This window comes from Malania oleifera, chromosome 7 (genome assembly GCF_029873635.1).
Source record: "Malania oleifera isolate guangnan ecotype guangnan chromosome 7, ASM2987363v1, whole genome shotgun sequence".
In the NCBI taxonomy this organism is placed as follows: domain Eukaryota; kingdom Viridiplantae; phylum Streptophyta; class Magnoliopsida; order Santalales; family Ximeniaceae; genus Malania; species Malania oleifera.
The window spans coordinates 43,597,423-43,611,105 of NC_080423.1; the positions used below are offsets into that span (position 1 = coordinate 43,597,423).

At 38.9% G+C, this 13,683-nt stretch overlaps 1 protein-coding gene across 1 annotated transcript in view; it reads right to left on the bottom strand.

Annotated features, from left to right (window-relative positions):
- The window catches only part of LOC131160614 (proteasome subunit alpha type-2), a 47,543-nt gene extending 34,753 nt beyond the window's left edge, over window positions 1–12,790 (bottom strand). Inside the window, exons 1-4 of the mRNA XM_058116450.1 lie at window positions 12,538–12,790; window positions 12,317–12,393; window positions 11,694–11,758; window positions 9,723–9,769 (exon numbers count right to left, since the gene is read on the bottom strand). Coding sequence (XP_057972433.1) covers window positions 9,723–9,769; window positions 11,694–11,758; window positions 12,317–12,393; window positions 12,538–12,578 — 230 coding nt within the window. The 5' untranslated portion in view covers window positions 12,579–12,790. The remainder of the gene's footprint in view (window positions 1–9,722; window positions 9,770–11,693; window positions 11,759–12,316; window positions 12,394–12,537) is intronic.
- Window positions 12,791–13,683: the final 893 nt, after the last annotated feature.

Consider the following 13,683-nt stretch of genomic DNA (forward strand, 5'->3'; position numbering starts at 1 on the left):
ATTTCTTTGCAAAGAAAATGCTGAAACTGTGGACCACTTACTGGTCCACTGCCCCTAGACCAGAGTTTTTGGAATCTGGCCTCAACTTATTCGGGAATCCGGACAGCACTGGCCCACTTCTGGGAAAGGAAATATAGGCTTGGAGGGGTATATCTACAATTCTAGGAACAAAGAAAGGGCAAAGGCCTTGTCTTTGATTCCTCTACTATTTTCTGGATTGCATGGAGAGAGAAATGCTAGAGCTTTTGAAGGAACATATGCTTCTCCCACAATCCTCAAGGACAGATGGCTAACTAGTATTTCAAGCTGGTTCAGTGGCAGTACATGCTGGACAAGCATTTAAATTTTTATCCCTTGAATACAATGTCACATTGTTGATCCATTTTTTTCTCTCTCATGGGTGGCACCCCCTTGGTGCCCTTTTAATGGAATTTATCTTTGCTGAAAATTAAAAAAAAAAAAAAAAAAAAAGTAAAAAAAAAAACTGGTAACCACAAGTTATTGGTGCCTAGGGTGGTAGATTGGAAGAGGAACAGATTTTAATTTATGAGAAAGATATAAGCAAGAGGAGGAGATCCTCCTCAAAGGAGATCAGTATTACAACAACATATTGCACAAAAACTTTGACCATTTATTTTCTGAAAGTGTCTCATTAGAAGCTGAAATACTTATGGGCCTAGTATTTTCTCATTTGAAGGAAGAGATAAGAAAAGCAGAGGACCAGAAATCCATGCATCAATGAAAAACAAAAATACAAAAGAACACAACAAAAGTCATAATGTAATCAATGTAACAAAATGACACGTCACTGAATATGGGAAAATGGAACTACTGGAAAAGCACCTGCTAGTCATGCCCATAGGGCACCCTCTCCCAAAGCAAACACTTGGGCAGGATTTTTTAACCTGGAAAATTCTTGAATTTCCCTTTAATCAAATGCCCCACACCATGGTTGTTAAAGCAAAACTCCACAAAAAATTTCAAACCCCATTCCTTCTTCCAGCGCCTCAAAATTTATCAAGAAGCAGCTCATCTCACCACTCTGCTTGCACAACACACAAGGATCAAGTGATAAAGCCATATTAGATCTCCTCCTCTACAAGCAAAAGTGTTAACCTCAAAGGGTCCTTTGCCTTCCAAATAAAATTATGCAAGAGGGACAATTGATCAGTTAGGACTTAACAAGGTAAGAATTAAAGAATTTACAAGTGAAAATATCAGAACTATCAAAATGGAACTGGTAAGAACCTAGCATTGGACATAAGAAACTAAACTCATCCACTTCCCTATCATTCAGATTGCACCTGCAGGGAGAGGAGGGGGGAAGAGCTTCCAAGAAAGATTAATTTCATCCCGACTGTAGAAATGTGAAATTGGAACATCATGAATATTGGAAATTTTGTATAAACAAGGAAGTGTCATAAAAGAGCATATCCCCTATGTACAAATTCTCCCAAAAACAATCTCCAAACTGCATGTTCTCACCAGTGAACTCCAAACACTACGGCGGAGGACTTCCGTTGGATAGAAGTCCAGATAAGAGGCACATATTTCCATCAGCGACGAGAGGAGGCTGAATAATGCTTTTTTGTTTTTTGTTTTTTTTTTCATTGGAGTGAAATCCTTGAATAAATTGATAGATTAGTCTCCGTCGTGACTGCCTGGTGGTTTTATGAATGTCTCTCGTTCGTATTTTGTGCATTTGGGAAGATTTTCTCATTGGAAAAGAATTTGGGAAATTTTGGTATTGGGTGGTGTTCCAATCAACAGGAAGTAAAAAGTTTTTGGAGCTAGGGCGGAGTCCGAAGGGAAACGGGCATTCTGTTTTCATTCCTTGGAAGCAATGGGTTTTCTTTGAAGAGATCGTTATGCCTTTGTATTCCATGCATATCCAAATAAAGCTATGGGCTGTGAAGCAGGCTGGTCTTCTGTCAGATGTGACAAAGGGAGTTAGAAAATGATGTGGTGAAGGAAGTTTTTAGGTCCATCGTCTTCTAAAAAAGCCAATCTCTGTATAACCTTGTGGTCATTTGATGCTGTGCTCTTGTGAGGATCAGGTTGTCAAAAGAGAAAGGTGATCAGTGACTAGGGTTTTAAGGTGGAGCAGTGTTGGAAGGAGATTTAGGCAATTATGGGCCTGTAGCTGGGGGATTTTTTTGGGAGCAAATATGGTAAGAAGAATTTATTAACTCGGGGAAAAAAAGACAACAGGGAAGGCAGAAGCCTTTAGTAGTTGCAGAGGATTGAGACCATTTAGGTAACCAATTCTGGCCTTTACATCAAAAGGAGTATTGGAAACAGGTTGACTAATGTCAGGACAAATATTGTCAGGGAGTTGAAGGTTCCTGCTTCTCCAGATTTGGTTTGGTATATTGAAGCTGATCAGTTGGGGAACAGGAATGCTGTAGCTAGGGCTTACTAGGATGAGCCCGGTATTCTATCTTTTTCTTTTGATTTGGGCTGATTGATGAATAATGCTAACTTATTTTTAGCTGTGATCCATCAAGTTTTATTACGTGCAATAGAAAGCAGTGGCCCAACAAAACTCAGTTATGGCCCATTTGGGAAGAGCCTTTTTTAGAAAAACCCAAGAGTTTTTTTTTAAAAAAGAGAGTGTGTACAATCAGATTGAGGATACTAAATCCTCATAAAGAAAAATAGAAAAAAATATATATCAAAGAACAAAAAGGAAATTAAAAAATAAAATATAAAATATAAAATAAAAAGCTGATATTATCGAAGAAAGCCCCTCTTTAATCCCTTCCCATCATAGTTCACCGAACACTTCAAATTCCCTAATTCCCTCTGACCCTTCCTCACCTTAGATTTATCCCCATCAAGCCTAACTTCATTTCCTCCATGATCAGCCAACGTGAGGCCCAAGCTCAGCAAAGTAAATTCTGAGTTTGACCGTCTTTATCAGTAGATATTCAAACTTGGGCAGAATTCCATCTTTTACCTTCGGTTCTTCTATAGGAACATCATCCTCAAAAATATTAATTACATCCAAACTTTCTAGAGGAGAAGGTGGCACATAAGTTAAATGCCTGAGACAATCAGAAGAGTCAGAAGAAAATCCTTGCTGCTCCAGAATTTGATCCAAAAGTAAACCCTTGCTGCATTCAAAATCACTATTACACACACTATCATCACCCAATACATCCCCCGTCTCTTAATATCCTTGCTTATATTAACCCTCAATCATTGGATCCTCCACTGTACTTAAATCACCTTCAGAATCTCTTAAGAATTTTTTTTGTTGCATCACCAGACGAGTCCTGATTATCTTAAAAATACTTCCTCCTTTCAAAACCCAATTGCACACTCTTATGACAAGCGTAAACCTTTCAAGTCTTCAAATTATCCGAATTGACTCTCTTATCATCTAAATTCCTTTCTGAACCAACAATAAAATCTTTGATTTCAACCACACAAGAATCAGCATTCTTAGAAGAAGATCCCCCAAACTCAATGCTGGAATCCCGCTTACTATCATTCTTGTCTATCATGCATTACTCTCTAGAAAACTAGTAGAGTTTCTAGCCACCCATCTATCTGGAGCCTCCTCCTTATCTTTTTTGCTTTCAAAGCACCCGCTTCTCTCCTATTGACAACCATAGATCTTATTTGAAGACAATTGAGGTGCTGAACCGCCTGCACTTTTCTTCTGTTCAGAGGAGATATTAATTCCCACAGCCTAGAAGTTTTCAGATGAGGGCATTTTTTTCACTGGAGACCTGACTAAGCATTTGAGCCTGCCCGTTTGATTGACCCAACTGCAATTTACCTTGCAGAATATTCCCCTCTCTAAACTGACCCAAAATAGAATCAAGATAGTCAATTCATAGGGATAATAAAAAACACAAAAAAGGAAAGGTATTACAATTGATTGAGGGTGTTAATACTCTGTTAGTAGCATAGAAAGTGGTTGGGGCAGTTGGGCATTCATCGTGTGGCTTCATCTTCCTCTTCAGAAAAAGGCATCTAATAGGATCAATCACAGCTCAAATGCATGGGATCAATGGAATGTAACCCCATCAATCACTGAGGTTATATTGGGAATGGGTGCTTTAAAATCCAAGCTCATAGTGGGTTTAAGGCTGATAAACCAACAGAGTTATCTACTTGAGCTTTAAGTCTGAGGCATACTTTGAAGAGAAGTAATGAATGGTATTCTGGAGTCATCGTCTTATCATGCTTCAGCAAAGGTATGCTTACCAGCAAAGGGAAAGAAGATCATTAACATAATTTAACAAAATCAGGATCACATCAATGAATTACGCGGTAACTTGTTCAAGAAGCAATGGCATCTAAGGGGGAGGAAATAAGCCTCCCAATGATGAGCAGCAATGTGCTCACAATGAAATTACAAAAGCTTATACCCATTGCAAGGTGTCACGGTCCGACTATTTTCACACCGTTGTGAAGGGCTGTGCAACGCTAGCTAAAGCACTCTTGTTTTAACTAGTCAGCCTATCGTTTACCAACATTCATCCACGAAACACTTTCATTAGCATTCATTCAAATAGCAGCGGAAACAGTAATCAATTCATGAAAGTCGTGGCAAGCAAGCAGTAAACATTGAAGCAAACGTAATTCATTAACAAATCCTCTGTTGACATGGTGTACTTAGCGAGAGAGGCAAGTAGGCTAAGCACGTTGACAATTGCTAGTGAGTTTTACAATGACTGATGAACACTCACCCTCCCCCAAAGAGGTTTTTATGTAATTATCATCCTGGCACTAGGAAACATCAAAGTGATCGAGGAGTCATACTGCCTTATTTGGCTTACAAAGACTCTACTAGCAGAAAATAACCCTACACTAATATTTACATGATGGAAACCCATCCTAAGCACACGAGATAAGCAGTCACAGGCAAGCATAATGCCCTGAACAAGCTTAGCTCGTGACATTCTCCCCCACTTATGCGGTCGACATCCTCGTAGACTATTGGTGGTAGGTACACTTCAAATTTGTCCACAAATGGTTGAATATCTTCCGCAGAAATCTAGCTGATTTCTTTGTCATCAAGGCATTTCCACTTCACTAGGAACTTCTGCCGCTTCTTCCTTGAGGATATGAACTTTTAGTCTACAAGGATCTCTTCAACGTCATGTCTGTCAAGTTGCACTATCTTCAACTCTGTTCTGTTGAACTAACTTCTGCTCAGGTCATTGGTGTCGGCGTTGAACGGCTTGAGGCAGCTAACATGAAACTGCAGTCTTCTCCCCTTATCTGCCCACTTCTTCATCTACTCAGAAGCTTTCTCCAGGTAGGCTTGGGCAAACTCTGCATTCTATCTCCCTTCACTGGTGAAGATGTACGCCCTAGGACTCTTTTGTCTGTACGGCTCGCCCACTGTGTGAGGTAATAGCAGCAGCTGGCCTGTAACAAGCTCAAAAGGGCTCCTGTTGGTTGTTGAGCGCATTTGGACGTTGCCACAGAACAGAGCCACATTAAGTAGTTGCACGTCATTCTTCTGGTTGTCATTGACAAAATGGCACAAGTACTCATCTAGCAGCTCTCTGAATCTCTTCATCTGTCCGTCTGTCTGTCAGTGAGAACTCGAAGAGATGTCAATATGTGACCCGAATATCTTGAAAAATTCTGTCAAGAAGTTGTCAGTGAACATTAAGTCTCAGTCAGAAATAATAACTTGGGGAACAGCCCAATGTTTCACAACAGTCACAAGGAACAATTGTGTCGTCTCCTCTGCCAAACAGTACTTTGGTGCGGCCATGAAAGTACCATACTTCTTCTGCTCCCCCTTGTCTTGTTGGCAGGTGAGACAAGTTTTGGTATAATCAACCACATCATCTCGCATGTGCATCCAATAATACCTCCCCAGTAGTTCTGTCATTAGAGTCATTCTCCGCGAATACCCCTCAACGAACTTCCTGCAGTATCTATTAAGGCCAAGAAAGGAACGCAACTCCTTCACTGTCGTGGGGATCTTCCGTTCTTGAATCATCTTTACCTTCTCCATACCCCTCCGGATAGGACCTTGTTCAACCACTTGACCAAGGAATTTGTTGCTCCGCCGAGCGAAAGCTGTTTCCCCTCAGCCTGTCGAACACCTTCCATAGATGCTCTTCATGTTTCCTCTGAAACAACACCAATGCTCCCAACGGTGTTTTGGAAGGGCGAGCACATCCCGTTTCCCATTCATCAAGTTGTTTCCCCAACTCTACTATCTCTCGAAGCGCAATCTAACATGGCCCTTTAGCAGGTGGTTTCACTCCTGATAACAACTCGATCTTATGCTCCACAATCCGCCATGAAGGCAAATTGTAAGGCATCTTATCCGACAACACCTCCTTGTACTCATCCAACACCATTTGGATGGTCGTAGGCTCCAGCTCTTGGCCTACTTCTTTGTCTACCACCACCGTGGTTGGATGTGTCTGCTCACCCTGACCCAATCCCTCATTGAGTTGTATGGCTGAAAGGGACTTCCCGTTGTCTCCTTTCGTTGCAACGACTTGCACCATGCACGAGTGATCTCCCATTAGACACAGGGAACCAGCCGAAGGCATCAGCACAGCCCTCGTCCCCCTTAGGAACTCCATTCCTAGAATGACTGGAAAGTCATCCAATGGCACTGCTGTGAAATTCACATGACCTTCCCACTGTCTAAGCTTTACAGCCACTTGCTTGGCTACTCCCAGTGTAGGCTGGGCTACAGAGTTAACTGCTTTCAAGGGTCCTGTATCCTTCTCTAAGGATAAGTTGAGTCTCCCTGCTTCCAACTACGAAACAAAATTATGAGTAGCCCCCGTATCCACCATAGTGTGAGTACTCTTCCCATTTATCCTCAAGTCCACAAATATTAACCCTTCTGCTTGTGTAACTTTTGGGGTTTTTTCCTGCTTTTCCAATGCGCTCACAAGCCGCACTGAACCCACCCTCTGGACATCATCCTCTTCCTCATCGTCTTCCACTACCTGCTCTACAATGGAAGCCTGTAAAGCATTAAGTGATGCTTTGTGAGGGCACTCAAAAAACTCTATGAGACCCACTACACAAGTTGCACGAAATTTTACTCTTCCCCTTTCCATTGGGTGTGTTGAACCCTTGAGACGACGAAGCTTCCTTTAGGTTGATCATTTAGAGTCGGCTCCCCCACTCTTGGGTTTGCCATTCTTGAAAGACTTTCCACTGTTTCCTTCTTCGCCAAACCGTTTGGACGAAGCGGTCTCATCACTAGCGTAGTCCGTCAAACGTTTTGCAGTAGTTTGTGCAGTTGACAAGTCTTGAACCCTTTGCCTATGAAGTTCAGTTCTTGCCCATGGTTTCATCCCCTCTAGAAAATAGAACAACTTGTCCTTCTCCGACATATCCCGAATATCCAACATCAAAGCAAAAAACTGTTTCACATATTCCCTGATCGACCCCATATGCTTGAGATATCTCAGTCTTCTCCTTGCATTATACTCAACATTCTCAAGAAAGAATTGAGCCTTGAGCTCTCTCTTCAAGTCTGCCCAACTATCAATTACACAGCTTCCATTTTCAATTTCTCTGTACTTGGTACGCTACCACAGTTTGGCATCACCAATCAAGTACCTGTTGCAGTATCCATTTTTACCTGTTCTGAGGCCATCCTCACAACACAAAAGTACTGCTCCACATCAAACAAGAAGTTCTCTAACTCCTTGGCGTCTCAGGCACCCCCATACGTCCTGGGTTCTGGCACCTTGGCCTTGCTAACTCCCAGAGTGTTGGAGTTCCCCATAGCAAGAACCATCACATTCATCTTTGCATCCAGATCTGCCATCCGGGCTTGCAAAGTTTCCACAGTGTGGTGAAAGTCCTCTAACATTTCACTTGTCAAACTTGCTTGATGCTGCTGTGATCCCATCACTTCATCAACAAGTCCCCTCAGTTAAGCCATCTCGTTGGCCATATAGTTGGTTGTCTCTTCAACCTGTGCTTCCAGTGCACTGATTCTTTCAGCGTTGTTTGGTGCCATGGTCACTTACCAAAGCTTCCCAAATCCAATAACGAAGGCAATCGAATTCACGTTGCAACTCAACCTTGGGCTCTCACCAAGTGTCACCAACTTGGCTCTGATACCAAATGTCATGGTCCAACTATTTTCACACCATTGTGAAGGGTCGTGCGGCGCTAGCTAAAGCACTCTTGTTTTAACTAACTAGCCAGCCTATCGTTTACCAACATTCATCCATGAAACACTTTCATTAGCATTCATTCAAATAGCAGCGGAAACAGTAATCAATTCATGAAAGTCGTGGCAAGCAAGCAGTAAACATTGAGGAAAACGTAATTCATTAACAAATCCTCCGTTGACATGGTGTACTTAGCGAGGGAGGCAAGTAGGCTAAGCACGTTGACAATTGCTAGTGAGTTTTACAATGACTGATGAACACTCACCCTCCCCTAAAGACATTTTTATGTAATTATCATCCTGGCACTAGGAAACATCAAAATGACCGAGGAGTCATACTGCCTTATTTGGCTTACAAAGACTCTACTAGTAGAAAATAACCCTACACTAGTATTTACATGATGGAAACCCATCCTAAGCACACGAGATAAGCGGTCACAGGCAAGCATAATGCCCTGAACAAGCTTAGCTCGTGACACAAGGCAATGCATGCGAGTGTTGACAAAAAGTTTTCAATGCCAAATGACTTGATTCTGATATGTGGACAAAAAAAAAAAAGAATTAAAGCAAGCTAGAGCTGGTAACTTTTTTGTTACGGAGACTCCAACTGATCCAAGGGGATCAGAGGAGAAGATTAATGAGGGAGATCAATTAAGGGGAAAAAATAAATGGGCGATGAGTTTGATGAAGAGAGTATTTTTATAGCGAATGTGCATGTGATAATGGAATATTATTGGAAGCTTTGTGATTAGTAATATTTCTCATATGCCAGCGGCTCCTTTAGAAGGTTTGGATGGAATCCCAATTTTTGAGGATGATGAGGCGATTTCAAAAGGGATGGCATATTGCCAACGCCTGCATCTCCTATAAAGGAGACTAATGGGAAGGACTTCGACACTCGACAATGGGTTTATGGTTACTTGAAGCTGGAGGACGAGTAGTTTGGTTGTAATTTGGTAAGAATGAGGAGACAAAATAGGGCCACATGAATTACTATCCAAAAAAAGAAAGAAATAGGGCAACATGTATTATGTAGTATGAATTGTTCAATAAATTATGGAGGGCTTAAAAAGAGTTTTCTGAAGTAAATTGTGTCGGGCTCTTTTTTTTTCCTTTTTTTTTTTTTTTTTCATTTTCTCTTTTTCTATTTAGGACTTCTTGCCTGTATATATATATATGTGTGTGCACGTGTGTGTGCATATAGGGATTAAAAATACTTGTTCATTCCATTAATCCTCTAGATCTCGTGATGAATAGTAAAGTAATTACTCCAACAAAGTAAACTTTTCTCTCATTGCAAAGGGAAAGCATGCAGTCCACCAGATATCATTTAAATAGCTGGCATAACAGACTTAAATTCAAAAAATTACTAAGAAGAAAACCCCTGAGATGGCCCATTTCTGGAAGTCACAGTACAATCATCTGTGCTAGAGTTTTAGCAGTGTAATTGCTTTAAAAAAAAAAGTGAAAAAGTGAATACAGTCAGGACCCACATCATGAATGTAGCATCGACAGAAGCACTAGAAGTAAGCAAGATGGAGAAAATTGGTATCCACTACCTAATTACCAAGAAGCAGCAAAAAGAGCAAACCTGTAAACAACCCCAATGTTTGGTGTTAAAGACTGTATCTTTTGAACCTGGAATCACAGAAATGCAAATTTTATGACAAGTCATTATTTTGGTTGACCTGAAAATCAAAATATTTCAGGAAAGAAAAAACAAAGAAAATAGCTTTGCAAGCATGTCATTCGATACTTCCGATATTCTCAAGCAACAAAATTAACCACCAGTGCGAAGTACAGAGCAAAGACTAAATAAGGTTTCAGATTCCCATTTTCTGCAGTTTTTTTTGGTATTTAAAGACCGTGAGCCTTGATCAGTTTATCCAACGGTAAGAGTGTTACACTCAAACCTGAAGGTCACAGCAGCCTCTCCAAATGTGGAAGTAAGGTCACAGCATCACACTTTCCCCAGACGTTGATATGGGGTCGGAGCTTCGTTTTTTTTTTTTTTATAAATTGGCAAAGGTAAAATCTATTAAAAGGCACGCCCTACCCATGTAGAAAACAGTGTCTCAAAATACCCATCATAAAGGCTGTTGAAAAAGTTGGGAATTGTATGAGTGCCTATCCTGTATGAACTGCTATACCAAAAAGATATAGTGGTTGTTAATCTGTCTTTGATAATTTAACTACGTAGCTAATCCTTCAAAAGTCTTTTCTATTTCTTTCCCTCCACCTCCAAAAAATGGTAAGGGAAGTAAGGGTCAAAGTTTTCCTTCTTTTGCTTACTTGAGAGAATCCTTCCCATGCCTATACTTCGCCCTCCACTATCATGGCACTAACCCATCAATGCAGTGACCAGGTCCTAAAGATTTCTCGTTCAAGAAAAATGCATGAGGATATAATCAATTGTGTAGCCATTTTTCATGCAAAAAAAAATATGTTGATAAGAGGCAGTCCCCTTTTCTGCAGGTTGTCTATTGTAAGAATCTTCTCAAGATTTGCCTCCCACTCCATGAAACAAAAAAAAAAAATCTGTTGATATGAGGCAGCCCCCTTTTCTGCAGGTTATCTATTGTAAGAATCTTCTCAAGAATTGCCTCCCACGCCCCAAAAAAAACAAAGCAACCTTTGTGGAGGCAGGGGTTTTCTAAGTATAGCTACCAGGGAATCTTGCCAAGGTAGCTGAAGGAGGAGAATTTCCAGTGGCAGGAGCTGACTGTAAATATGCCGTTATTGCCTAGGCTCAAACTTTGATGCGGGAGCCTTGTGCGCTAGGTTGTTGCATTTAAGCTATTTTAAAGGACTGAGATCCATAACTTACAACACACGGTTGCACAAGAAATTCTTAGATCATGCATAATTGCATTACTTTATAGGAAAGTAGGAGAACTTGTTAGAAGAGCAACAATCAATCCCCTAGAAAAATACTGACCAGCAATTACAATTAATTTGCTTAAGATTAGAACACATAGACCTGCTATATTCCAACCAAACACTTCATCTGTTGAATATTGATCCAAGCAAGCTCAATTGTTTATCCAAATGGTATTTTAAGAAAACTTGGGATATGAGAATGGGAATTTTAAACAACCAAAAGAGGACACAGCAGTTGTAATCAACAAACAAATAAATCAAGCAGACAAAATAACTATCATAACCAGTCAAACAAAATTTTACACGTGGAAAAATAAAATTCTATTGAGGTCCACGGACGTCAGAGGGGCAAAGAAGTACTATTTCTACTGCTGGAACAATGAAAATATCTAGTTTGCCTCGCATCTAGGAAGAAAATCCAAATGTGGGAGGGTTGAGAGCTTCAATTGTCATCATTTCAGAAGGGATGAAATTATGCCAATGTTGTACAGAGACCATAAAACTAAAAACAAACTATATAAGGGCAGTGGACCAGAGTTGTGTACATTAATCTATTTTTCTAAAAGGTCACCAAAAATCAGTGAGTGGAAATTAAAATTTTTGGAAAAAAAAAAGTAATGAGAGCCAACACAGAAGAAGTAACATATCAACAATGAGAATTATGGGCTAAACAATTACTCACAGATGCTTCATCAACCAAGATTGAAGGTAGTTTCTTTTCAGTTGCAATCACCACACCATTAGCAGCTGCAATAACCAGATAAAGCATTCCATAAAAATTTTATTACTGGAAGAAAGCACCACAATCCTTTTCACGACATTTGAAAACAACAACAGGATATGATTGGGGTGTACACTTTCGTGGTTTTTAAATTATGAATTTATTGCAGTTTCAGGTGTCCACTCTGAATCCAAAATTGTCAAATTTGCAGTTTTTAGCTAAATTTGGGGAATCAAGATTCAAAGTTTTACTCAATCATTTGCCAAATTCGCACAATTTTCAATAAAGTTTTCAAAATTCAAGTTATTTTCAACTTAATAAACAGAAAGATATCAAATTGCCATATTAAATGCATTTTTCAATCCTAATTTGACCAGTTTTTTTTATTGAAGTTCACAATCCCAAATTATTTCCAGGCAAACCCAGTTTGCATGTCAACATCCAAAATATTCATCAAATCTTAAACTCACAAACTCTCTCTTAAATTCAAAACAAATCAATAGAACATTCGCAATAAAATCAAAATAATACAAGCTTCCAATAAAATATATGTTTCACCGTAAACAGAGAAATGATTCGGATACCTTTGATCCCTAAAGATGTTTGGCCTGATCCAACTGCTGTCAATGCGTGTTCGATCTGTACCAGCTTCCCAGAAGGACTAATTGATAGACAAGTAGATAGGTGGATCAATACATACAAACAAACGATACATGTAGACAGAGAGACAGGCAGACAGACAGAAAGACAGACAAAGGAAAATTGCAAATTAGTTCTGAGTGTGAGTTAGTAATTCACTGGATACCTGAAAGTGGTGAGAGAAAATGAGTACTGACTATCCCCCATGGTTAAGCAAGAGAAAGCGAGCGAGCGAGAACTTAGGTTTAATGCTTCTTAGGGAATCAAAGCTGGACTGGGAGCTAAATGGCGTGGCGACTTGTAGGTAGCAGCGGTTTCTTGAGGGAGAAGAAGGTTTTACGATGGGTTTTGGGCTTCTCCGACTATGGGCCCCTTCCGTATCTTGGGCTTACCGACCCTTTGTGATTGAACAAGTGTTTGGTAAGTTTGTTGGAGTTTTTCCAATTTGTCTTTTTTTTTTAACTATATTAAATAATATTTTTTTGAAAAAATATTTCTCGGAATAACCATGACATAATCTCGCTATTTGATCCAACGAAAGAACCAAATCTCGCTGGATCAAGTAGCGAGATTTATTGTGCATAAATAAGACAACTTTGGATGCGTGGCAAATCTCACTTGTTCATCCAGCGAGATTTGCTTTAAAATGTTTAAATGATTATGAAACAATAAATGCACAGGGTTTGCATTTTAGGAATGTCATTTAATTTTTTTTTCAATTGGAGTTTACAAATGTAAATGTATATACATATAGAATTTTTTTGTTCTCTTTATTTATTTATTTATTTATTATAATAATAATTAATTAAATAATTGAAGGGAAGAATCATTTATTAAAAAAATATTTTTAACTGAATAAAACTTAATCTAATTAAGAAAAAGACATTTGTGATGCTTGAAAATTTTAATTAACTTTCTACATTTATTTATTGTATGCATAAAATAACAAATTTATCCTCTAAATTTAAAAAAAGTAAAAAAAAAAATGATCTAACGTTTGGTTGTAAAAATTAATTAAGGGTAAAATTATTATTTAATATATATAAAAAAATTAAATGTGAACTGTCAATAATATTATTTTAGAGTGACAATAATATTTCTCTAAAAATTTTGAATCATTATAACTTTCACAATTTCTATTATATTTCTATATTGTTCCGCCTTTCTGCAAAATTATGTTTATATTTGTAAAGTTAAAACAAATTAACAATGTTCATTTTCATATTTAAATAAAATAATATGATGAAAATAATAAAACTGTAAAATAGGAACTAAGAATACTAAAACAAATTTAATAATTTTACTTAATTAT